Source organism: Gigantopelta aegis, chromosome 8 (assembly GCF_016097555.1).
Source record: "Gigantopelta aegis isolate Gae_Host chromosome 8, Gae_host_genome, whole genome shotgun sequence".
NCBI lineage: Eukaryota > Metazoa > Mollusca > Gastropoda > Neomphalida > Peltospiridae > Gigantopelta > Gigantopelta aegis.
In genome coordinates, this window is record NC_054706.1 from 45,275,758 (window position 1) to 45,302,285 (window position 26,528).

Here is a 26,528-nt window from a genome sequence, read left to right on the forward strand (position 1 = left end):
GTTATAGGATATTAAACAAGCTTCCATTTCATAAAATGTTTATTTCCTGAGTGAAATAATTTAATTTTTAGCTGTTACGAGCTTTAGTAAGTGACAGTGAAAATTATTTCTTGAGTGACATAAACATTACACGAAATGGTAGCAAGTTTAATATCCTATTTATTACCCATAATCGATCTTAATTTGTATCACTCAACTCGTTTGGTTGACGTTCCTGTAAGGTTGTAGTGTGCCAATCAATGAAATCGGAATACTACGTCCCATTTGGCGTTCTAGTGGGACGTATCACTTTGATATGTACCAAGATATTTTTAACCATATGGGTAATAAAATAGTTCATCAGTTAATTTATATTCTCTTTTCATTTTACAGTGCACATAATCCTGACAAAGAACGCATTATGGTGGTTGTTGGCCACTTGCCCAAATCTACACGGAAAGAGACAGTTTATTCGACCTCAGACTTTCTAAAGCAAACCGAGAGGAATGGTGTGGATGATGAACTTGTGAACATCTACAGGCAGTCAAAACAGCTGAGAGACGATGACACCCTGAACATTCACCGCCAAGGCCGACAGTCGGAGAGAAAAACTAAATACGACATCCGCAGTTCACAGATTGCCAAAACTGTCACCCAGAATGAAGATGACGAAGACCTCAAGTTTTCCATGACGAGCGTGCTGAACCAGCGCCCAACCGACATCATGATCGGGCTGTCGGACACGAAACTGAACGTCCGATACAACAAACGCCGGGCGCCCACGCCTCCCATAACAAACGGCATCACCAACGGGGTCATGACGAACGGCCACATCACCACGATTCAAGAATCAGATGTGAGTGAGCATGATCTGTCTGCTAACAGGATAAACACGAGGTATTTCCCAAATGGCGATGTGTCTCACAGTGAAATGAATGGTGACCTGTCGCCCAATAAGCTGAATTCTCGCTACGTGAAGTCAGGTGGGAAATCGGCGCTGGCCAAGACGAAGCCGGGAACCGCGGAACACATGATATCAAAGAAGGACAAGAGAGACCGCATGTCGATCGCGTCGGACTTGTCGGGGGCTAATTCGGATTGGTCCCACTGGGTGGAGGATGTCTTCAGCAATGCCCTCAATGAGCATGATGACCTCAGCGATGGGAGGTCACTGGAACAGAGAATTAAAGGAGGTGGCAAAGGTGTTCCAGGATTGCAAACACAACAGGTATGCTTTTGATTATTGTTCTAGTCAACATGTTAGAATTAACAAATATTTGATATCCAATAGCCGATGATTAATCAATGTGCTCTAGTGGTGTCGTTAGATAGAACAAACTTTTTTTTATTGTTTTAGTCAGTTTATACCTTAATGTATTCTTACTGTGTAATTAAGTATGTATTAATATGATAATTGTTCTAAATGTTTTGATTGCCTAGTTTTATTCCATGTGATGTGAAGATTATGATGGTAACAGTTATATCTGTTTTCATTAGTCATTTTGATGTCAAAATTTGTGGCATTTTTATTGATGTTTTAATTGGTTATTTCATTGCCATGTGATCTACAATTAAAAATTACAGTAGTGTTATTTTAGTTTTGATTAACAATTAAAAGAAAAAACACACACCATAAATAGAATATGATAAATTTATAACAATCAAAAATGTAGAATACCTGGTACCTTTTTTGGTTTTTGTTTCTTCTGTTTTTATTTGTTTCTTATCTCTCTCATCTACAGACAACCATTCCTATTCTGCCAGTTGGGCTTGGATTGACCCAAACAAACGTGACCACTCCTAACATAGGCCTGCAGAATGTTGGTACGTTTGCTTTATTATTCGGTTTAGATCTGCTGTTAAGGGCAGCTTGAATGACCACCAGTAGTCTTGTCAATAGTGAATACTTTTAAATACAAATTCATTTGTTTTACCAGTGACAAGGCCATCTGTCGATAAAAATAATATATTTTTTAGATTCGTTTGATAGTCTTTATGCATAGGTTTGCAAGTATTTAAAATTAAATAAAATTAAAATATAGGTTTTGTTTAGAATTTGAATTAGCTACATAACTGTATTCGTCCATTTCTTTTACAAAAAGTGCTCACTCCTCCCATTAAAAAAACCTGTTTATGTTATCAGGTTATTCATCATTTTAAATTTCAAATCTAAAGAATTGTGTTGTATTCCACATTAATTGTTTCCCCCTCCTCCTCCCGCAGCTAGGCTAGGAAAATGATGAAGTATTGCGTTCCACGTTGATGTATCATATGAGATCTGTTTAACACTGTTAACGGTTTAATCTGCAGATTCAGTACAGCAGCTGGTTGCTCAGCATCTGGCACAGCAACAGCTGGCACAACAACAACATCAACAACAAGCACAGGCACAACAACAACAACAACAACAAGTACAACAGCAACAAGCCGTTCTCCAGGCGTATATGGTGAGTCTTCCAATATTATTTGTTAATAAACATTATTTATCAGTAAATATAATACTACTATGATAGTCATGGATAATCATTATTGAATAGAAAAAGGCATGTAATTTGACCAACACAGCTAATTTTCCCATAGCGGTATATAAAATTTCAAAACTGAAAACAACCCACTGTAGTTTTGACAGTTGTCATACCATGTGATTTAGTGCTTATACATGTAGGTACTCTGTTCATAGTTCCCAGTACCAGCTCCGGTCCTTAATGAGTACACCACTAGGCTTAAGCAAGAGTGAGTGGAGGTGTATGGCATCATTTTATATAGCATACACCTCCATCCACTCTTGCTTAAGCCTAATATCTGTGTGGCCCTTAACCATATGTCCGACGCCATATAACCGTAAAATAAAATGTGTTGAGTGCGTCGTTAAATAAACCATTTCCTTTCCTTTCTTTTCATTTTATATAAGTTTGTTGGCAGTTGTGTCCAGGTAACTTTAATTTTTTTTAAATAGCAACAATTGTGAGTACATTTGTTTTCACAAAAAACCCAATGTTAATTAAAAAAAAAGATAACCATTACTAAAATAGAAATGTTAATAGATAATAGTTAATAAATAAAATAATAAAACATTGCTGAAATAGTGTTCTAACTCGGTATGTGATTGAATTGAATTGTAAGAATCACTACAGTTGTAACAATTTTAACAGCATGTTGTAATTTACACAGCGGATGAGTTCTACAAAGCACATGTTGCAAGTCTTTTACACAGTAAGAATGCCCCTTAAAGAACATTCATCTCATCTGTTTTCCAGCAAGCTCAGCAGCAGCAGCAACAACAAGCGGCTCTGATCCAGGCCGCCCTGCAGCAACAACAGCAGAGTGCCCAGAGCCAGCACCAGCAGACGGCCGCCTTGAAGGCTGCCCTCCAGCAGCAGGAGCTGCAGAACAAGCTGCTCAAACAGTCCATAGAGCAGGAGATCCTGAAACAACAGCTGCAGCAGATGCAGCACACCACCCACCCGGCCCCTGTTGTACCTCCACTAGGTCTGGGGCTCGTCAGCCCTGACAACAGCTTCTCATCCAATGTTGGCTTCCCTCCGGAACTTGCAGTATCCATGGCCACAGCAGGTCCCAGCATACAGACCAGAACCAGGACCTTTGCACATGTACCTGCACCTGTACCTGCACCTGCACCGTCAGCTCCTGAAGTCCCAGCCAAGAAGGTCTCGTTCATCAAGTCTTCGTTCGAGAACAAGGCTCCTGTTGTCAATACGGTTGTGAACACTGTGAACCATGTGCCTGTGCTGCAAAAGGTTACCGAGGAATCAAGTCAGAGTTCAGCGTTTCAGATCGGCTCGCAGGACCAAGGAGGTGTTGTCACGACGATAAAGTTTCCAGCGCGGTCAGACGAGCGCTCAGACAGGCCAGCCAGAACGTCCGCGTCACCACCTCCACCTCCCCCGCAACCACCACCTCCACCAGAACAGTTTGCAGACTCTCCCCGCCTTCACTCCCAGCTGAAAAGTCCCCCAGTTCCTCCTCCCCCTCCCCCAGTCTCAATGGTGAGCAGAGAAGAGCCAGGGTCGTTCACCATCAGGGACCGTGAGGGCAGGGCCAGAACAATCCGAGTTGGGAGGGTGGTGTGGCCCCCGCCAGTCCATCAGGAGGAAAGGAAGGACATAGAAGTTGGAAAGCTGGAGATAGATGAGCAGGTGGCCAGGAACCTCAACAACAGAATGATGGGCAAGAAGTGGAGTCGCCCGGAACTACCGAAAGAACAGGAGACACAGCCCAAGTCCATTCTCAAGAAAAATGAACAGGTAAAATCAATTTTCACCTGAGGCTGGTCCAAAATTGGGAGACACACATGGGGAGATCTTTTTTAATGCATTCACCATCCATGTAGTAAAGGTTTATGTAAATCATGCATGCATAATTGAAAATATGTGCAGATATATTGGACCAGTCCATGGGTAGAGGGTGGTTGCAGTTAGATTGAGAAGTCGGGTTAAATGCAGGATCACATGATAGTTGGCTTATTATAGGCAGAGTCGCACAAATTAAATAACTTGAAATAAACACTGAGTATACTCTCGGTGAGTGTTTACTCACTAAGTGAAGTAAAAGAAAATGATCAGAGTGTTTTCAGTTGATTGAATATGTAGTACGGTATGTGCTATCAAGTAATTCTTTATCATAAGCACATTGCTGCTGATATTACAGTATGACCCAGTACATTTTTAATGTCGACAACATGTCTTTTGTTGAATAAGGCCCACAGAATTGAAGAACCAAGTCTGTGGTTAATAGTGTACCCAGTATGACCCAGTACATTTTTTAATGTAGACAACATGTCTTGTGTTCTATCAGGGCCCACAGAATTGAAGAACCAAGTCTGTGGTTAATAGTGTACCCAGTATGACCCAGTACGTTTTTAATGTCGACAACATGTCTTGTGTTCTATCAGGGCCTATAGATGCGAAGAACCAAATCTCTGGTAGATTCTGTACCCAGTACGTTTTTAATGTCGACAACATGTCTTGTGTTCTATTAGGGCCTACAGATGCGAAGAACCAAGTCTCTGGTAGATTCTGTACCCAGTATATTTTTAATGTCGACAACATGTCTTGTGTTCTATCAGGGCCTACAGATGCGAAGAACCAAGTCTCTGGTAGATTCTGTACCCAGTATATTTTTAATGTCGACAACATGTCTTGTGTTCTATCAGGAACTACAGATGCGAAGAACCAAGTCTCTGGTAGATTCTGTACCCAGTACGTTTTTAATGTCGACAACATGTCTTGTGTTCTATCAGGGCCTACAGATGCAAAGAACCAAGTCTCTGGTAGATTCTGTACCCAGTATATTTTTAATGTCGACAACATGTCTTGTGTTCTATCAGGAACTACAGATGCGAAGAACCAAGTCTCTGGTAGATTCTGTACCCAGTACGTTTTTAATGTCGACAACATGTCTTGTGTTCTATCAGGGCCTACAGATGCGAAGAACCAAGTCTCTGGTAGATTCTGTACCCAGTACATTTTTAATGTCGACAACATGTCTTGTGTTCTATCAGGGCCTACAGATGCGAAGAACCAAGTCTCTGGTAGATTCTGTACCCAGTATATTTTTTATGTCGACAACATGTCTTGTGTTCTATCAGGGCCTACAGATGCCGCGAACCAAGTCTCTGGTAGATTCTGTACCCAGTACATTTTTAATGTTGACAACATGTCTTGTGTTCTATCAGGAACTACAGATGCGAAGAACCAAGTCTCTGGTAGATTCTGTACCCAGTACGTTTTTAATGTCGACAACATGTCTTGTGTTCTATCAGGGCCTACAGATGCGAAGAACCAAGTGTCTGGTAGATTCTGTACCCAGTATATTTTTAATGTCGACAACATGTCTTGTGTTCTATCAGGGCCTACAGATGCCGCGAACCAAGTCTCTGGTAGATTCTGTACCCAGTATATTTTTAATGTTGACAACATGTCTTGTGTTCTATCAGGAACTACAGATGCGAAGAACCAAGTCTCTGGTAGATTCTGTATCCAGTATGTTTTTAATGTCGACAACATGTCTTGTGTTCTATCAGGGCCTACAGATGCGAAGAACCAAGTCTCTGGTAGATTCTGTACCCAGTATATTTTTAATGTCGACAACATGTCTTGTGTTCTATCAGGGCCTACAGATGCGAAGAACCAAATCTCTGGTTGAATCAGCTGACCACATCAATACTTTGCGTCTGCTGGAGATGAAGCTGGGAGGAGGAAGTGCGAAATCTCAGACATCCGTGGAGACGGCACAGCAGACCACGGACACATTGAAGAGAGCGCAGTCGCCGGAATATTCCACTCGGATAGAACAAGGTTTGCAGTATTTTACTGATATACTTTTAAGATGTAGCTAAAACAGTTTTGAAAATATAAATTTACTGACTCAATAGAAAATGCACCAATTAGATTTGTAGTTGTGAAAAGGATATTAGAACAAATAATAAAACATATAACTGACTTCGTATAACTGGATGTATTCTGCTAGGCAATAAATAAAAACAAAAATTATATACAAGAGTTAGGATTAGTGTGTCTTATAGTAATATCACAGTTGCGATAGCAATAACAACTGAAGATTGGGTGTTGTCATTGGAGTTCAGTACATGTGGGATAGAGAAAAAAGTTTTATGTAGAATCTGGTGTACAGCATTTACCATGTAGTGGTGGTGATTCACAATCGTCATCATACATTTAAAAAATATTTAGATTTTTATTTATATATATATATATATAGCTGTTTTCCTCTCATGGAACATTGCGTTTCCTCGCATTTTAATCGACCGTTCCACCAAAATGTGTCATATGGCACAGATTTTAACCTAGGATTTCAAGAATTTCCGGGACCCCGCTAGATTTCCTCTTTTTTACAGTTCACCAGTTGGTCATTAATATATATAGGGAGATAAAACAGGAATTTACAATCAGTTCGTTCTATGCAATAGTTCGTTCTAAGCATGTGTACTTTACTGTGTGTGTATATGTATATATATATATATATATATATACCGGCCTGCATTTACAGACCCTCCACCATTGCCAAACCGACCACCACCGAAGAAATTTGCAGTCATTGAAACACAAACCACAATAACTCAGAAAAACAAAGAGATCAAGAGCTCAGAATTACGCGAGTCTGGCAAATACAACAGAAAGATTGAGCCTGATACCATACAGCAGGAGGTGTATACGAATCGTATTGAACCAGATAAACCGGAGCCCCAAGTTCGGTCAAGACTCGGCGAGTCGGGTATCTATGCCTCACGTATTGAGCCAGATCCTGTGCCAGTCAAACAAACAAAGCCCCAGATAGATTTTGCCGCTTTCGAGAAGGCAATCACAGAGCTGTATCCACAGAACAAGACCAACTTCCTGGTTTATCACAAGGTGCCGTGGGTTCTACAGATCAGAAAGGAGGTGAGCAGAAATATGGCAGAATTTGCAAAATGTGTGACTTTGTATTTTAGTCACGTTTAAAATTAAATTTATGAAAAATTAGGTGTTTAGCCATGGACACATGTTTAGTCCACATTTAACACTGAATTTACAATAAATTTAGGTGTTTAGTCATGGGCACACATTATGTTTTGTTCACATTTAACACTGAATTTACAATAAATTTAGGTGTTTAGTCATGAGCACACATTATATTTTGTTCACATTAAACACTTAAATTTACGATAAATTTAGGTGTGTAGCCATTGGCACACATATTTTGTTCACATTTTACTATTATATGCTTCTGAAAGTATACACAGAATTAAGCATTGACATAAGTCAAAAACAGTTGTTCATGTTAATAGGCTGTTACCATATCTGTGTATGCCAAGAAAGTCAAAAACAGTACTTCATTCTTGATAAAAATCCTATTAAACAAAAACAGTCCCACCTAAATTTTGATGGTTGTGTATCATTCAAATATAATATGTTCATACAAGTATCAGTAGAGTTAAAACAGTGATGTGAATGAATAACAAAGTGTCGGTGTGTTTGTGAAGGGACTTTATGGTAATAATAATGAAAATGAAAATATATCATAATTTATAGATTACTAGGCCCACGTTTTGTGTTTCGTGTATTTTCTGTACGTGTGTTACAAACACCATTCTTATTTCAATGCCTGCTTAAAGATTTCCTTTCATCAATTTGGAACATAGTATTAATAATAACGGTAATCATTTCTGTGATTGCAATTGGTGCATTAGAAATACATGTGTATAACCAAAGCAGCATTCCACCCAGAATTAATGTTTAAATTTCTCATGAAAGATAATGATTTTTGTTAGAATTTTAAATATACTTAATTTTAATATAATATAATTTTGATATTGATCCTTTGTTTTTAACTTTGATGCCCAATAACCAATATATTTTTCATGCTGGTGTGTTGTTCATTCATTCATTCCAAAACAGCATGCTTGAAGAGTAATTAGATATCAACAGGGGGTGTTAATGAAACATACTAGTGGTTTCTTGATAGAATTGACAAGTACACATGTATGCCTATTTTTCTTTACATGATTGTTTCTGATTTGTTTTTCGTTCCAGGTTTTCTGGCCTGCTGAGAAGCTGGAGAAACCTCTGGCTCTTCATCTCATCTACTGCCAGATCGTCCAGGACGTCCACAACATTGGCTGCATCCGGATCAGCAAGGAAGAACGCACCAAAATGAGGGGAACACTAGGCAAGAATAACACCTATTGTTACTTACCATGTGCTTGCTTAAATGGACATACGTAATGCTAAAATGAAACATATACTTGGAGACTTGTACTGTTACAAATCAAGTTTGACTTTTATGGCGATTTTACCCATTTTTCAAAGTTATAGCCCTTGAACTTAGGAGATATGAAAATTTGTTTTCTATACTTTTTTTCCCACAACGCCTCAATATACTGAACTGATATTTTGTGCATACATGTTGCTTTATCACGTACTGTCACAGACCAAGTTTGACTTTTATGGTGATTTTTCCATTTTTCACAGTTATGGCCTTTGAACTTAGGAGATAGGAAAATTTGTTGGGTCTGGTAGAGGAGATGTAGGACCGAATTACCAAGCCTGTTTATGTCTTACACGTGTGTAACTACATGCATTTACAATGCTTAAACACCTGTTTATGTCTTACACATGTGTAACTACATGCATTTACAATGCTTAAACACCTGTTTATGACTTACACACGTGTAACTACATGCTTAAACACCTGTTTATGTCTTACACGTGTGTAACTACATGCATTTACAATGCTTAAACACCTGTTTATGTCTTACACGTGTGTAACTACATGCATTTACAATGCTTAAACACCTGTTTATGACTTACACATGTGTAACTACATGCTTAAACACCTGTTTATGTCTTACACGTGTGTAACTACATGCATTTACAATGCTTAAACACCTGTTTATGTCTTACACGTGTGTAACTACATGCATTTACAATGCTTAAACACCTGTTTATGACTTACACACGTGTAACTACATGCTTAAACACCTGTTTATGTCTTACACGTGTGTAACTACATGCATTTACAATGCTTAAACACCTGTTTATGTCTTACACGTGTGTAACTACATGCATTTACAATGCTTAAACACCTGTTTATGTCTTACACGTGTGTAACTACATACATTTACTATGCTTATACACATACATTTAAGAAAAACAGGCTTCGTAAATTTGTCCCATATTGTTTTAGCAGCATGCTTAGAATACCCGTTTCTTCTGCAGAGGGCTATGGTGTCAACAGAGACAACTTCTTGGTTCAAGACATTAACACCAAAGTGAAGAGAATCATTGTGGACACAGCTAAAGAATGGCCGACATATTTTTGCAGACTTTTCCCTGTTGCGGTATGCTCTTAAACCTAGGATATACTTTTTATCTATAAATATATAGTTTATTTTTACTGTAGAATTTCACATATAGTTAACTTCTCACAACTGGAATCTTACACAAAAACAGTTGTGATTCTTTATAACACATAAATATATAGTAGATCCATATGATAGTTTTGAAAAATATATGTTAAAGAGTAGTTATTACATACATGTAGTAAAAATAGTTGTGCATACTACAGGGGTTCTTTTACCGTTCTACAATACTTTCAACCTTTTTACTTAAATGTATTTATTTTGTTAAATCCAGTGTTTCTGGTCATCCTGGTGTTTATGGCAGCTGAAAATACATTTTATGTGCAACAGAGAAGGTGCATAGGTTGAAAACTAACTCAGTGACTTCAACAAATATTTAATGTTGATGTTGTTTTTTCCAGTCCAATGGCCAGTATGCAGTGGTTAAATATTTCGGTGTTAACCACACTGGTCTCCGAATGATCGCAAGAGAAAAGAGTATTGTGGATGATTTCCTGTCTGTAATAGAAGAAATACGGTAATAATATATTTATCATTATGGTCTTATATTACTTACACGTGTATATTTAAATGGTAAAGCAATTTTATATGTGTAGATAAAAGATTGTTGGGGATTTTACCCTTTATAGAGGGAAATTCTGAGAAACAGAAAATAATGTTTTCTTTTGGGATGTTCAGACCAGTTAATGGGAAAAGTGGGGAGTGTCATAGGTCAGAGGTCTAAGTGAAGTATTCAGGAAAAGGAAAATGTTTTTTTTTTATTATTGCTTTTTTTTAAAACCCACCAAAATTCAAGTTAGGTATGGGATAATTATTACTTGCAGCCAGTAAAAAGATGTGGACTTTAAATATTATATTTACAAATGAAATACACATACTGAAACTAGTGACCTGGAATTCTGAATCCCTGAAGACAGATTTCTTTAGTCATTTTCCTAATACCCACTACCTCTGATCTGCTTCAGTGACAAACCTTCCACCCTATTGTGTGCAGTTAGACAGTAAATGGTTAAAATTAGAATGTACATGTATTATACAGGCACAACCATGGCCAAGAAAACACTAATCAAGGTTAATTCTTTCCTTAAAGAAAATAAGTAAATTTTATATTGGAAAAAATAAGCAAATCGAATCACCTTGAGCTATTTAGAACCAGTGCACCACGACTGGTACATCAAAGGCTGTGGTATTTATTGCCTGTCTATTGGAACATGTATATAAAAGATCCCCTGCTCTTTATTGGTAAAGATAATCTATATGGTATCAGTGTAAATACAGGCTTTGCCAAAAGAATAGTAAATGCTGTATATACTTAGAGAAGCAATTTCAAGTGATTAGTAGTATCCCAGAGGAAGTGCTGCATAAACAAATCAGGGTCTTCTCCAACTGGAGAAAAAGGGCCCATTTTCCTTCTTTTTTTATGACAACTGTCCCCTGTGTTGAGGTCTTGAAATGGTGATTGTTTTTGTTTGTTGTTGTTTTATTGATTCCAGCCTTCAAATATTTATATTGTTTCCAGATTTGTTGATGTTGTAACCTGCAGTATGTTGACGAGTACAGTGATTGAACTACACCTGAAAACCAAGTCTCTCATCTTCTACACTCCACATGTATGTATAGTAAATAGAATGATCAGTTCCTTCTATTTTACACTCCACATCTATGTATAATTTATATAATTAATTATCAGTTTTCCTCTTATTTTACACTCCATGTGTGTGTATAGTAAATATAATTATCAGTTTCCCTCTATCTTACACTTGTTTGTTTTTGTTTTTTTTGGGGGGGGGTCTTTTTTTTTTTACTTATGTTCATGATTATATCCACGTTTACATTCCTAACACCTTAAATGAATAACCAAGAATTTGTTCAGTGTGTGCTAAACATCAAATAATACTTCAAATCTTTGTAACAACAAATATTCTACTCAAGCTGAGGTAGTCTTGTTCAAATGAGAACTCTCTCACCAAAGAATAAAATCACTACTCAGACTGAGTTGTGTTTACTTTCTATTAAAAATAGTTAATAATAATATATTTTCTTCTTATATACTTGAAAATATATCTATTTAATTTCAGGCTCGACAGTTGAAAGACATGGTTGATAAATTCTGTTCAGAAAGTGAAAAAGTAAGTTCAGGGGTAGATAGTTAATTTCTAAACAGGAGTTGCATCCTGCAACAAAAAAAGCACCTACTACAGTGCTCCACATTATACTACCATACACCATAATCTTCCCCAGAAGCATCCAGCTAACTCAAATTATTACACACACACATGAACATGCACACACACGCATACACACACACGCATACACCACACACACACACACACACACACACACACACAAAGAAATACATTCACTGTATTGATCTGTTAAATCCTGGACTTTGGGACACTCCCAACACCTGCTCCCAGGATCCACACCTTTATATTATGTGAGGATGACCAGGCCCCATGCTAATAACACGTTTACTGAAGTCGGGAATCTCAAGTTAAAATGTTGAAATGAGCATGGCCCAAGTGTATTAAGGGTCACCTTTTTTTTCTTTAGTTGAAAAAATAATTGGATTCCATTGATGTTTTTCACTACCATTGTTTTTACATTGCCAAACATGCCATACATTAGCCTAAGCAGCAATTAAACTGGAAAAAACAATGATTAACTTTTTTTACCTGAGGTCTCACTACACAGATCACTTCCGGGTGAGAGTTCATTCATCACGGTCCACTATAGTTCCTAATTGTGGCACATGTTATGGTTCACATATTCATTTCTAGGAAATGGTGAAGAATTAAAACAATATGGATGTTTAATGGTAAGCCTTCTGGCTGTATTTTGCCCATGTTATTTTGTAATATTGTGCATCGACCTTTTGGGACATGGGTATATAGCACAAGTGACAGCCGGAGTGAATCAGTTAATGAACCACCTGTTCAGACCGGTACTACAGCCAGTTGCGGTCATATAGCAAAAAACTGAGACAGAAATGTTCACAATTTTGGAGTGAATATAAATGCTTATATAAAGTATGTTCGCAATGGTGTATGTTGTTAGTGCCAACGAGAACCCGTTCTATGGGCAATCTTCGCTTGAAGTTGGGCAGTTTAACATGGGTTTCAATGGCAGATGACATCTGTGTAGTGAGACCTGAGGTGAAGAGACATCATTCTACTAAAAAGAAATGGCCAAAACCCCCAAAACCAACCACACACCAAGTTTGACACCTAGTGTTTAAAATATCACCACTCTTTCCTTTGAGGGGTCCAAAAAGGGACGCAATTCTCAGTAAACCTCCTGTTGGGTTTTTTCAATCATAGTTTTAATCTAAAAAACATTTAGTATTGCTGTTCACTGGAATGCCATATTTAGCTTTACTCTAAAATGTTGTCACCAGATTTTATTATTTAAATAATTGTCAGGCATCCTCAAAAGGTTATCATCATTCACTGTTGAGGTCAGATGGTCAAGATTACATATAATATGTTTTTGTCCTCACATGACAGAAGTGACATAAAAATAAAAACCAACAGAAACAGACCCATGGTTAGCTCTACCACTTTGTCAATTGCGAACTTTGAAAAAGTAGTTGGTAAAATTTTATTTCAATTTGGTTAATGCTTTCTTGTACTGATAGACATTTTATTAGAAAAAAACCCACTAAGGATTTCTGCAATTTTTGAGGTTACACAGATAATTTCCTGAAATTGTTTGCTCACCAAGAGCTAGACTAAAAATTGTGAAGAAAATGTTTTCATTTGCGCATTGCATTGGCAAGTCTAGATTTCCATTACTCATCTTTCATTTACTCATTGCATTGGCAAGTCTAGATTTCCATTACTCGTCTTTCATTTACTCATTGCATTGGCAAGTCTAGATTTCCATTACTCGTCTTTCATTTACGCATTGCATTGGCAAGTCTAGATTTCCATTACTCGTCTTTCATTTGCGCATTGCATTGGCAAGTCTAGATTTCCATTACTCGTCTTTCATTTATGCATTGCATTGGCAAGTCTAGATTTCCATTACTCGTCTTTCATTTATGCATTGCATTGGCAAGTCTAGATTTCCATTACTCGTCTTTCATTTACGCATTGCATTGGCAAGTCTAGATTTCCATTACTCGTCTTTCATTTACTCATTGCATTGGCAAGTCTAGATTTCCATTACTCGTCTTTCATTTACGCATTGCATTGGCAAGTCTAGATTTCCATTACTCGTCTTTCATTTACGCATTGCATTGGCAAGTCTAGATTTCCATTACCCGTCTTTCATTTACTCATTGCATTGGCAAGTCTAGATTTCCATTACTCGTCTTTCATTTACTCATTGTATTGGCAAGTCTAGATTTCCATTACTCGTCTTTCATTTACGCATTGCATTGGCAAGTCTAGATTTCCATTACTCGTCTTTCATTTACGCATTGCATTGGCAAGTCTAGATTTCCATTACTCGTCTTTCATTTACTCATTGCATTGGCAAGTCTAGATTTCCATTACTCGTCTTTCATTTACGCATTGCATTGGCAAGTCTAGATTTCCATTACTCGTCTTTCATTTACGCATTGCATTGGCAAGTCTAGATTTCCATTACTCATCTTTCATTTTCGCATTAAATTTAGGACACCATTTAATTATCATTCCAGGCTACATAAATTGAAATGGGTATCCTGAATTGTTTTTTTTGCATAACCTGTGAAATATATATGCAAATTTTTAATTATCAGAGGCCAAAGAAAGCATGCAGTAAAATAAAAAAACATTCTTTTGGTCTGAATTTTTATTTCATCATAGTTCACCAAATTCTATGTTAATTCAGTTCCTAAGCTACATTGTCATATTTATCAAAATGATCTTAATTGAAAGTAAATTGTGTTTCCAGGGAAACAAGTATGTGGTAGCGACCAAGGACTATGTGACCCGGGAGTCGACACTGCTGAGTTTCCAGCGTGGAGACATCATCAAACTGGTGGAGACAGAAATGCATTTGGACAGTGGTAAGAATGGATTCAGAATGTCTGTTAGTAGGCAGTGTTTCAATGGAGTGTGACATCACACAGTGGTAAAGTACTCTTCTGATGTGTGGTCTTATCAGGGATTGATCCTTGTCACTACTGCCTGCATTTTGTCTTAATTGAGTGCTTTTGAACTGGCTTCTTCTATTAGTTGAGCTCTCTTTAACTACAGTAATTTTTCTTCTGTTTCTTTGGCTGCCATCTGCAAATAGGGTTTTTTCATATTTAAGCCCAATACAAACAAATTCATCTTTGGATTTAACTTAAATTTACTTACTGTAATGTATTATTCTTTTATTTTTTTGTTTTTGTTTTGACAACTATTTTTTAAATAAAAGTTTAAATCCCCTATTCTTACTATCCTCATCATCCCCCTGTCTTGGAGAAACTCTGAGGGTGTCCCAGGACAGATATGCTTGAACCTTCAGTGGATGTAAGCATATGTCGACTGGTTGACTGATTGACCCTGGGATGTTTTATCTTACTGGGTGTAAGATTATTATATTCCAAAGATTCAACCAATACCATCATGGCAAAGGACAGAGTTAAACAAAAATGATTTTTTTTTAATAATAGACCTCTTTCACATTCCACTGCGCATGTGCCCGTTGCGGGGTAACTCGAGGACGCAAACCACGAACTCACGCAATATCTCGCAAAAATAGACCTGTGGACAAGTTGGGGGGGCATAGACAATGAGAGGCCACGCAATAGGAATGTGAATATCTCCATGATTAATTATTCTATCAGTAGGGAACCCGAAAATTCTGTCGACATCCAACAAGACTTATTGGAGACATTTGTGAATAATTGCTTATCACGAAATAAAAAATATTTTGTTGTTAACGCCCGACAAACCATCGGTTCGGATTCGTACGCAATAAATATCGGATATGGGCTGAAATAATATTAATGTATGCGCGCGTGTATGTATGCAGATATTTATTGTATTTAACATAATTTAAATATTTATAAAGCATAATACAGATAAATACATTCAGGATTCTTGTCAGGATTTCTTTTCACCAAGTTATTTAAAATTGTGTTTGGTATTTGGAATAAAATTAAATGACACATGAAAGTTGAGCTATGGTGTATAAAACATTAGAATCAGGTCCGTAGGAATGATATCTGGAGTTGGGAGAGGGAAGGGGCACAATCTGTAGTGGAGGGAGGGCAAAAGCCATATTTTAAACTGGGTTTATAAAAGTGGGGCTATAGTCCTCCCCCCCCCCCCCCCCACCTTGGACTTCTTGGTTGTTACCGACCTGAAAATGGTCAGAAATGTAACTGTATTGCATATACAGCTATTTAAATTCGAAGCAAGATTATTTAACCTAATAAAGATGTAAGTTTTATTTATAACAGATTAGACTAGCCAACAGCTTGATAATATAGCTACAAACTCAGGATGGTCTCTTTATTATAAACTCATGAGGGTTTATTATGCGCAGTCATAAGGTACTTCAGTTGAATGTTTGAAGCATATTAAGTACCATGTCAGGCCCGTAGCCAGGGGGGGGACGATTTTACATATAAAAGTCCGTGTCCCCAAATGACTGGGATAACATAACAAGAATGACTGTCTGAGGTTCCATTTGCTGAAAGTTCGACCCTCCTCAGTGGGCCCGTTTGATTATTTCCCATCCCAACCAATGATCCATCAAAGGACGTCGTGTATGCTATCCTGTTTGTGGGATGTGAGAAGTATGCCATGTATCATTTTTTTATAAATACATTGGTATGACTGAAAACAAACTGTTTCTTGTCGTGGCTCTGTGACCAGGCCATTTTACATGCATAATGCAACTTGTTAATGTATATTTCGCTACAAAAGTTCGTGTTCGTGTATTCTCGAGTGTAACCGGCGTCATCTCATTGTTTGGCAAGGGGTTCTATATATATATATATATATATATATAATATGGGGAAACCCCCTCCCCCCCCCCCCACCCCTCACCCACCCCTGCTGGCTACGGGCCTGAAATTATATACACTATTCATAAGTTAGACCAAACATCAAATTAGGATCGTATCGGGTTGCATGTGTCTACCACTCTGGAAAGGTTGCTGCACTTTATGTTATGTATAATCATGTATGTTATAAAAACGTGTGATACTTGAATACCATATCGATATATACATGTAGGACTTCTTCCTGTACTTGTAAATGTGTATCAAAGTGCTGATGGTATCGCTAACGATCTCGACCAATGTTCAAAATACAAAATAGTAACCAAACACTATTGTACATACTTCAAACTGATCTTCATGTAAAGAAGAAGATGTCATCTTCTGAATTCTTCAAAACAAACAACGCAAACAGTATGTCAACTTTTACTTCCGCGTTCACGTGTGATGTCAAACTTTGAGCCGTGTTTACTCGGTTTCTGATGTCTAGAGCTGTGATAAAGGTCTATGTGAGTTGGGGGTTTTGTTGGGGGTTTTAGGGGGAAGGGGAGGCATATTTTATTAAATTTTAAATACTGATACATGTGGAGAATTAAACATCACATTTAACTATAATTCTAATTGTTAAAAGTAAAACAACACATTCCACTAAAGTTAATTTTATTGTATGAATCTTTTAAATTTACGTTGTTAAAATACCCTTGACAGACGGTTCCAGAGACTGTCTAAGTTACTGTTTCACTGCTTTTGGTCTCAAACCATTCCGAAGTAAACTTTAGTAGACCGTTTTTCGCAGCCATTTTAATATCTTATACGAAATATGTACGTTAGTCGCTAGAGATTCACAGCTCCTACGAAGCTACTCACGACGCTCATGACAACTGTCGATCATGCCCCCCAATTTGTATCTAGCCTCGATGCCGTGCAATTTTGCAAGGGACGATACTCTTCGCGCACATGCGCAATGGGAATGTGAAAGAGGTCTATTGTAATAAAAATTTTAATGTTCTATATGTTTTCAGTTTTAAGAACATAATTACAGGGTTTCTCTCCTCCCCTTCATATTTGAAATGATTTGGGTTTTTTATTTAACACCGACTTCTATTAAAAGTTACCTTTGTATTGCATTCTTCTTTTCTCAAATTACAGTAATGTACAGTTTTATTTATTGTGCACACGTTAGCTAAATCTCCTGATTGAACTGGTAGTAGTATATATATGCAGGGCTGGAACGTAACGATGTCACTGACAGCAATTGCCATCATTGAGATATAAATTGGCACAGGTAGATAGCATCACTTTTGTGCTGTTGGTAAAGTACCTCAACAATGGCAAAATGTATAAACCTGGTACCGATATTTAACATTTGCACATTTAAAATATGTCTACATACAGCAAAGTAACTTTTCAGTCATGTTTATTTGCTGCAAATGTCACTTTAATTTGTTTTTGCCGTATCTGGGCTCAAAATTTCTGTCGATGGGCTGTTTTACCTATGGCAATTCTTTTAAAAATTGCCATTGGAGACAAATTCTTACGTTCGAGCCCTGATATTATATGTACATCTTCTGTCTTCAGGATGGCTGTATGGATTGCTGAATGGCGTTGTGGGACTGTTTCCAGCTGAGTATGTGAAACCACTGGCAAGGCACGAAATAGAAACAACAGACATGAAGGTTGGCTTAAAAGCATAATAAGTTGCTCCATAGGATACGTTTACAAGCAGAGATGCAGGATTTCTGAAGGGGGGTGGGGGTTCAAATGTGATGACTCATCTCTCCTTTTACACAGCGCACCTCTTACAGCTGAACACATCATGCTCGGATTTACAATGGGGGGGGGGGGGGGTAGTTCGGACCACTGGACTCCCCCTCCCGGATCCGCTACTGGTTTACAATACTGGTGTTACAATATTGATTTCTCCATGATCCCATCCCAGCCAGCACCCCACAACTAGTATTCCAAAGGCTGCGTCCCGGTCTTTGAGAAAGTGCTTATAAAAGACCCCTTGCTGCAGTTTTACCGGCATACACTCTGTGGTGGCAATAGGTTTCCTAACAAGTGTCAAAGTTAACCATATGTTAGACGTCAAGTAGTCATCATTGAAAATGTGCTGAGGCGTCGTTAAACAAATGTTGGACATCCAATAGCCGTTGATTAATAAATCAATGTGCTCTAGTGATGTTGATGAGTTTTGTTAAGGACATTTTTCTTGATAGCATTTAATATCTGTTCACTTTTAGTCTCTGATTTTTGTTGAAAATATTTTTTGGTTTATTTTAGGTGCATTTAGCGAGACCTCCAAGTAGAGTAAGTGCATTTTTCCCCTGTTTATTTGCTGTTCTGAATGTCTTCTCTCTATTTTTTTAAAACAAATTTTAAAAATGTTTCATTTATTACAGTTCAATTTCTTTTGCATGCTTGTTTCTCGGAATCGGTTTTACCATTCATCAAAACCTGTTATCTTAGCTGTGTGATGTATCTTAATAATGGTAGTACAATAACAGATGACATCAGTGTACCAGTCTTAAACACCCAGATTATCTCGGATTAAATTAACTGCAAATAACTAGCACCATATTATCTGTATTAACCTTTAGACTACCCTGTACTGGATTAATTTTTGACAAAACTCATGTTGAGGGGGTTCAAATTTACAACTTTTACTCACATATTTTCACTTGAACTTTTCATAAATACATAAAATAAAGTATTATTTTTGTGGGGTTTTTGTGATATTTTAGATGAGTTATTATTGATTAAAATTAGGCAAAAAATCGAAAGAAAAAGTTGCTTTTACTTAAGGGCATTTGTAGCCAGGGCCGATATTTTCAAAGCAATCTTTGCATACGAAATCGTAAAACTATTGTTACAAACTATGACGTCATGATGGCGTGTGCTGTAGTGACATCACAACCTATGACGGTCTTACGATTTTGTAGTACTAAGATGGTTTCAAAAATATAGGCCAACTGTCCAGTATTTATATCCATTATTCCCAATAACTGTGTTTTTCTCACCAAAATGATTTTGGAAAACGAACTACGATTCATCTCCCAATATTTTGTCATTTTTGTTGTTGGTAAAACGGTCAAATTTATTATCATAATAGATGTCATAATCAGTTATCGATTCCTGAAAATGACTGTGATGTGCTGTCATTGTTTTCAACCGAAAACACTTGCCAAAAACCACTTTTTCAATTCAAAATTCCCAGGTATTTTCTAAAGCTGCATTACTGTCAAGTAATGTATTTGCAGTTGGTATAATATATCCGGTGAGTGCCAAGTGCAAAATGGCAGAAAATATGAATTGGGGAATGCACTGTATACAGTGTACTGTGTGTCGAGATATCTCACCTGCAGTAGTCAGAAGGTTAAACACCAGGTTACCTAAGACTGTGTAATACAGCCAGTATTTGCACAATGTCTATGATTAATTTGTTTGTGTTCCAGGAAGGGCACCGAGATGACCAGAGTGAGACCAGTTACGGAACTGCTGCCAACATCACTGACGGCAAGTTCTCCATGATGGAGTTCGCCATGCTGCACTTCAGGGAGAGCGTTGACAAGTAAAACATTTTACTCAAAACTAACTACAATTCCACCTGTCATGTTATTAAAGTGCAGGGTTTTGACCATTGTGATCTGCGTTTAGTCAGACCTTACTGGTACACTTGTGGTCCCAACCACCATTTTTAATGGTGTATGTCAGCACAGTAAAGCCAAGAATTTCAAACTTTGGCTTGGTCACTCTTGCGTTTTAACTTCATTTTCATGCTTATATTCAGGCATACCAGGGCTAGCTCAGGGTGATCAGATAATTTCACCAAATTATCTCAAAAATGCTAAATATCTAAACTATTTTTGAACTAAGTATCAATTATTACACAAATGTTTTTCGCCAAAATTAAAATAAAATTTGCCAATCATTCTTAAAATTTGCAAATGGCGAATTTAGCGAGTGGTAAACTAGCCCTGTTTGATACTGTCCAGGAAACATACCTCAGCTATCCGGGCTGTCTGTCCAGAACTATGGTTTATTGTTGTTGGTGAGCAATAAGTCTGTGTACTTGTGTTACACCTCATCATTGAGCCATTAACTTACCCTGGGTGGGGCCAGGTACTGGGATCGAAGCCCAGAACCTACCAGCCCACTGAGCCATTAACTTACCCTCGTACATTTATAGGCAGAACCCTGAAAATTGTCATGTGAAATTTGAATAATACTTTTTTTTTTACTAAGGCTAAACTAATATACAAATACAACCTTGAATGCTTTTTTTCTTATTTGCACAAGTTGCCATTGTCATTTAGAAATGTTCAATACTATTCTTTTCAGTTATTGTCATATATTATTTTTACGTGATCCACACAAAAATAAGTGAGAATGAATTACATATGAATAAGTGCAATACAGGCCTGGAATATATCACTTCATATTTAACTTTTATGGTAATCATTTGTAAATATTTTAATAAAATCAGCTTCTAAATTTTTATTACAAAAAAAAAGACAACAAAATAATTTCTGTATATTTTTGTTTGAAAAATAATTATGATAAACTGTCTTTAATATATACATATGTATATTATTTTTGCAAATTTACAAAAATATGCAAAGCATATTATATTGGATGGTGTTAAATGATTGGCTATTAGGATTTCTGATCTGTTCCAAAAATTCTTCTTCATGGTTGATGTTCCAGCTAAATTAATATTAAAATTATATATTACTTATATTTTTTTGTTTAGTAAATAGTATTTTACGTCCTACTAATGTTATATATGTATGTATATATGTATTGGGAGGTAAAATCCAGTTTGAGCTGCCACAAGAATAAGGTCAATCAGCAGCACACATGACATACAGATATTACAGAAAGAAACTCTAATTATTTCTTTAGAAAGCTGTTAGAAAAAATATTCTACAATCACTGAAAATTCACGAACATTCTCTAATACATAATGATGTTTGGTCTCTTTTGCAATTAATGCATTGTTATAATCTACATTTTATTATCCTTTTGGTAATATTTGCTACGTAATGAAAAGAAATGTGATGGTTAAGATTTTATTTAACTATATTTTTGCAAATATTGCAGACAAACAAGAACAAAAGGTACAGGTAACATTTGGGTTATGAACATGATGGTTGTTGTTTAGAATATATCATTGCAGTAACCAAAATATATTCAGCTTCTGGCAGCTACTGTGATAATATGTATACTGCACTAGCAGACAAAGCACTTTTATACCTGAACACCATGTTTAATTAGCGGTTTTCTTAATTTTCATTTTCTGCACATAGTCTTCTTATTTTAATCCTATTTTCTTAACAACTTATAGTGAATTACCAACATTTTTTATAATTTTAGTGTAAATTATTATTACAAAATGGTGTGGAAAGAATATTCATTTTTTAATCGGTTGTATTTTAGTATGAATAATGAACACTTATTTACAAAATATCTGCTAGTAATCTTAATTTGTTTGGCAAATGAATATAATTTGGCAAACATGGAAGGATTCTGTGCAGAAAAAGAAGTTAACTTAATGCTCCTAAAGTACCTTATGCAGATACATAGAGAGATGTATATGTTTTGTGCGGTGTTAAGATCTGATGATATCTCATGGCATACTAAACAAAGCATTTTTTTTTTGTACAGAATTTGGAGGCACCGTTTGCCAAAAATACATGTGTATTTATAATTTTGAAATTGTTCGTTCCAGGTAGTGAACCATGACTGGTACATGTATATCAAAGGCTGTCTAAGGGATGGTACATATAAAACATTCCTTGCTACTAATGGAAAAATGTAGTAGCTTGCCTGTCTAAAACTATATGGAAAAATTACCAAATGTTTGACATCCAATAGTTGACGATAAATAAGTCAATGTGCTCTAGTGGTGTCATTAAACAAAACAAACTTTTTTCTCTTTTTTCTTTCTAAACTGTTTCATGGGGTGGAATAGAAACAAAACCAAGGTAGTATTATCCATAATTTGTTTTGTAGTAATGTGCATGTAGTCACTGATTATGTTTAAAACTTATTTTTAAAATATATATTTCTAACCAAACATTCTTTTCTTAATATTTAGTTTTCCATTTTTATCATCATCAGATTTTTATACCTTCAAAACATATATCTTACAGTTAACATATATATTAATGAAGTGATGTGTGTAAATTTAATCATCTAATGATGTGAGAAATATCTTATTTTTAATGCCCCTTTAGCCATCTGTAATATTTTAAAAACAAGGCATGTGAAGTAAAAGTATTCTGCTAAAGTTTTTTAAAAATCCATTACTTACAATATACATATTACTTCATTATCTATATTAACTGTAACGTATATACTGCATATTAAGTACGTTTTGTTTTATTTACCACCGTCCAGATCAGTGAGTATCTGTACACCGGTTTTTATCTAACTGCCAGTCCATGTTGTAACCATTTGCTTTAAAGGTTTGAGATGTTGCGAACAGATGATGGTTCGATCAGAGGAACGATTAAGAGAATTGAAAATGCCAAGTTGCATAATCTGCATCAGTCGAGGCAGCGAGGTGATGGTGCGCATTGTCTCACACATATTTATTACATCGTCTAATACAGCTCATTAACATGTTTATTAACTCTGCTTGCTCATTAATGCTTACACTGTACAGTGAAACCCCTCTAAACGGAACACCTGTGGGACTAAGTAAACTGTCTAATTTAAGGGCTTTCCAGTTTAAAGAGATCATGTTCTTTACTCATCATTAACAAAGGGACTGAAAAACATTGGGTTTTGAGAGAATTGTCATTTACAGTGGATCCAGGTTTGAAGGGTTTCACTGTTCTATGTTCTATTGTATACATCAAGTAATAATAATGATCATTACTTCCATCTGTTTAAACATTTTTGTTTTCTGTAATTGGACCAGCTATTTTGTATTATAATTAATGCATGTGCATATGCTAACGGACACACACAAATTTGTTTATATAAATGCATGTATTCCCAAGTGTATAATTTGTTTACTATTACTAATTACCAGGAATTCTATATATATATATATGTTGTATACATGCATGGATATATGTGTGTACATGTATATAACATGCAGATTTCTAATTAATACAAATCTCTGGGATTCCACTTTGAACAAGGATAAATAAATTCCTATCTATTGTACTATTAATTAACTAGCCTTTCAAATATCTCCTTTTTTCAATTTCCACTTGTGCATGTTTGTTGTCTGTAAAAAATATATATCCATTGTTGTTTACTTCTTTACATTAGCTATAACTGCAAAAAACCTTCAACTTGGTCCCAATAAGTATGTGGTGAATGACTTTACAAAATACTAATTACTATGGTTATTTGATACAGCCCAGATAACATGTTAACTCTAGGCCAGTGTTCAATGGTACCATCATTGGTTTCATCATAAATCCAGAGTCTTTTTGTCCAGATGACCCATGATGGCTCTCGGGAGGCTAGTCACTGGTGTTGGTTCTTTATTGTCTTACTATTAGGCCATAGTTGGTTGAGTGCTCCCTTGAGGTGCTTGTGTTGCAGGATCAAACCACTTCTATGGATCCATTCAACTAATTGTGTTTTTCTCATTCCAACCAGTGCACCACAACTTGTCAAAGGCTGTGGTATGTGCTTTCTTGTCTGTGGGAAAGTGCATATAAAAGATCACTTTCTGCATTAGGAAAAATGTAGCGGGTTTCCTCTGATGACTACAAGTCAGAATTACCAAATGTTTGACCACCAATAGCCAATGATTAATTAATCAATGTGCTCTAGTGGTGTCGTTAAACAAAATAAACTCCTTCTATTAGGCCATATGTCATGTTAGAGATGCATGCAAGGAGACACACTTGTCCGAAATCTGTCACCCACTAGTGTTGGGACAAACTCACCATTCTGACCAAACTCAATGTCGAGTTAAAACGAACTGAAGCTATGTGGGAAATAACCAGACAATTGTTAATTTAAAATCTTTAAAACTTTATAACATAAATGTCACTTTGACATATATATATATATATATATATATATATATACACAAAGTATGACAAAATAACAGAACTATTAGCATGTACATGTGTATTCAATGTCCTTTTCTGTACAAGACAAAGTTGAATATATATATATATATATATATATATATATATATATAAAAATAAAGCCATAATTAATTCATGCAGATGCACGTGGCACTTTTCACAGCCACAGAACACACAACTATAGTGTAGAGATATAAATTATCATGAAATGGTTTTAGTTAAGAAGTGAGTTATTGGTTTATCCATACAATGTATTTTGCACTATATGTGTAGTTTTGAATGTGTATTATATGTTGGGGATTTTGTAACTGTACAGCTAATGAATTTTATATTATGTTTACATAAAGTTTTTTTCAAAGAGTGTATTTTGTGTGTATGTGTGTTCTTTGTTGTGTGTGTGTGGGGGGGGGGAGGTTGTTGTGTGTGTATGCGTGGGGTGTGTGTTGTGTACGTGTTTGAGTACTCTCACTTTATGCACATGTGATAACTTCAGCAGATGGTCTAGAATATGTGAGAAGACATCTGCTGCTGAGAACAGTGACATAGGATTCATGACAGTTTACAAATTAGCCAGGGTATACAACAAACGGGTATACAACAAACTAATGCTTCTTTCTTTAGTTGGCATGGCGTGATGTCAGTGTTATTGGATGACAGTGAGTTGTAGATTTTAGCTTGCTGGTTTTTCCAAAACAAGGAGTACTTGGTATCACTGATGTATCAGGGTTTTTATACGCTTATCAATGGGTCGTATTATGGTATGGTGTTGTCAATCCGTCCATCTGTATGTTCATCTGTTAACTTTTTCTTATCCAGACCATATCTTGCATGCAGATGCATACAGGACCATCAAACCTCACATGTAGAAACAAATTGGAATGGTGGTGTGGTGTGTCGTGTTGTGTACTATTATAGGTCACTGTAACCTACTTTTCAGTCTACTGCACATAACAGTAAATCCTTGCATACCATATCTTGCATACAGATGCATACAGGACCATCAAACCTCACATGTAAGAACAACTTGGGATGGTGGTGTGTGATGTTCTATTACCGGGTCACTGTGACCTACTTTTCATGGTCTACTGCACATACTAGTAAATCCTTGTTCGAATAATATTTTGCATACAGATGCATACAGGACCATCAAACCTCACACGTAGGAACAACTTTGGATGGTGGTTGGTCCAAAACAAACTGTTCATCCATCCCATTGCAAACATTTAACACAATTAGAATTGAATCATACCCGTAACATATTCCTTAATATAGATATGGTTTTCCATCAAACTCCTGATGGGCATATCATGCACCTCACAGGTACTCTTGTTTTTGTTAACTTGGCCAAGTGTGATGTCAGTGTTATTGGATGACAGAGAGTTGTAGATTTTTGCTTGTTGGGTTTTCTACAACAAAGATTGTTGGGTGTGACTGATGTATCAGTTTTTTGTGTGTTTTTTTAACACAGGTGCAGACTGGTCTTGGCGAGAGCAAGCTGACCTTATTAAATGGACCCGTGTAAGTGTTTTGACTTGCCTAACAAAACTTATAAACGAACTCTGCATTCCTACACCACACATCTATCAAATTGCATGAAGTTTACATAAACAAAATTATAAACATATTCAAGGCTAAACAAAATTATTAAAAGATATATTTTGTTAAATTATACTGCTAACATTAA

The 26,528-nt window shown here is 36.4% G+C and overlaps 1 protein-coding gene across 7 annotated transcripts in view; it reads left to right on the top strand.

The window, feature by feature from the left end:
• Nucleotides 1–26,528, top strand: part of LOC121378326 (unconventional myosin-XV-like) — a 164,235-nt gene that overhangs the window by 120,971 nt on the left and 16,736 nt on the right. For 4 of the 7 annotated variants that reach the window (XM_041506439.1, XM_041506436.1, XM_041506443.1 and 1 more), the window contains 17 exons: nt 373–1,207; nt 1,722–1,803; nt 2,290–2,426; nt 3,237–4,244; nt 6,110–6,296; nt 7,006–7,397; nt 8,529–8,664; nt 9,714–9,835; nt 10,258–10,373; nt 11,376–11,466; nt 11,935–11,985; nt 14,738–14,852; nt 18,360–18,457; nt 19,065–19,091; nt 20,237–20,352; nt 23,252–23,355; nt 26,313–26,362. In XM_041506439.1, coding sequence (XP_041362373.1) covers nt 373–1,207; nt 1,722–1,803; nt 2,290–2,426; nt 3,237–4,244; nt 6,110–6,296; nt 7,006–7,397; nt 8,529–8,664; nt 9,714–9,835; nt 10,258–10,373; nt 11,376–11,466; nt 11,935–11,985; nt 14,738–14,852; nt 18,360–18,457; nt 19,065–19,091; nt 20,237–20,352; nt 23,252–23,355; nt 26,313–26,362 — 3,667 coding nt within the window. Of the gene's footprint in view, nt 1–372; nt 1,208–1,721; nt 1,804–2,289; nt 2,427–3,236; nt 4,245–6,109; nt 6,297–7,005; nt 7,398–8,528; nt 8,665–9,713; nt 9,836–10,257; nt 10,374–11,375; nt 11,467–11,934; nt 11,986–14,737; nt 14,853–18,359; nt 18,458–19,064; nt 19,092–20,236; nt 20,353–21,884; nt 21,908–23,251; nt 23,356–26,312; nt 26,363–26,528 lie in introns of all 7 variants that reach the window. The other 3 variants (XM_041506441.1, XM_041506442.1, XM_041506440.1) reach the window with 3 other exon arrangements.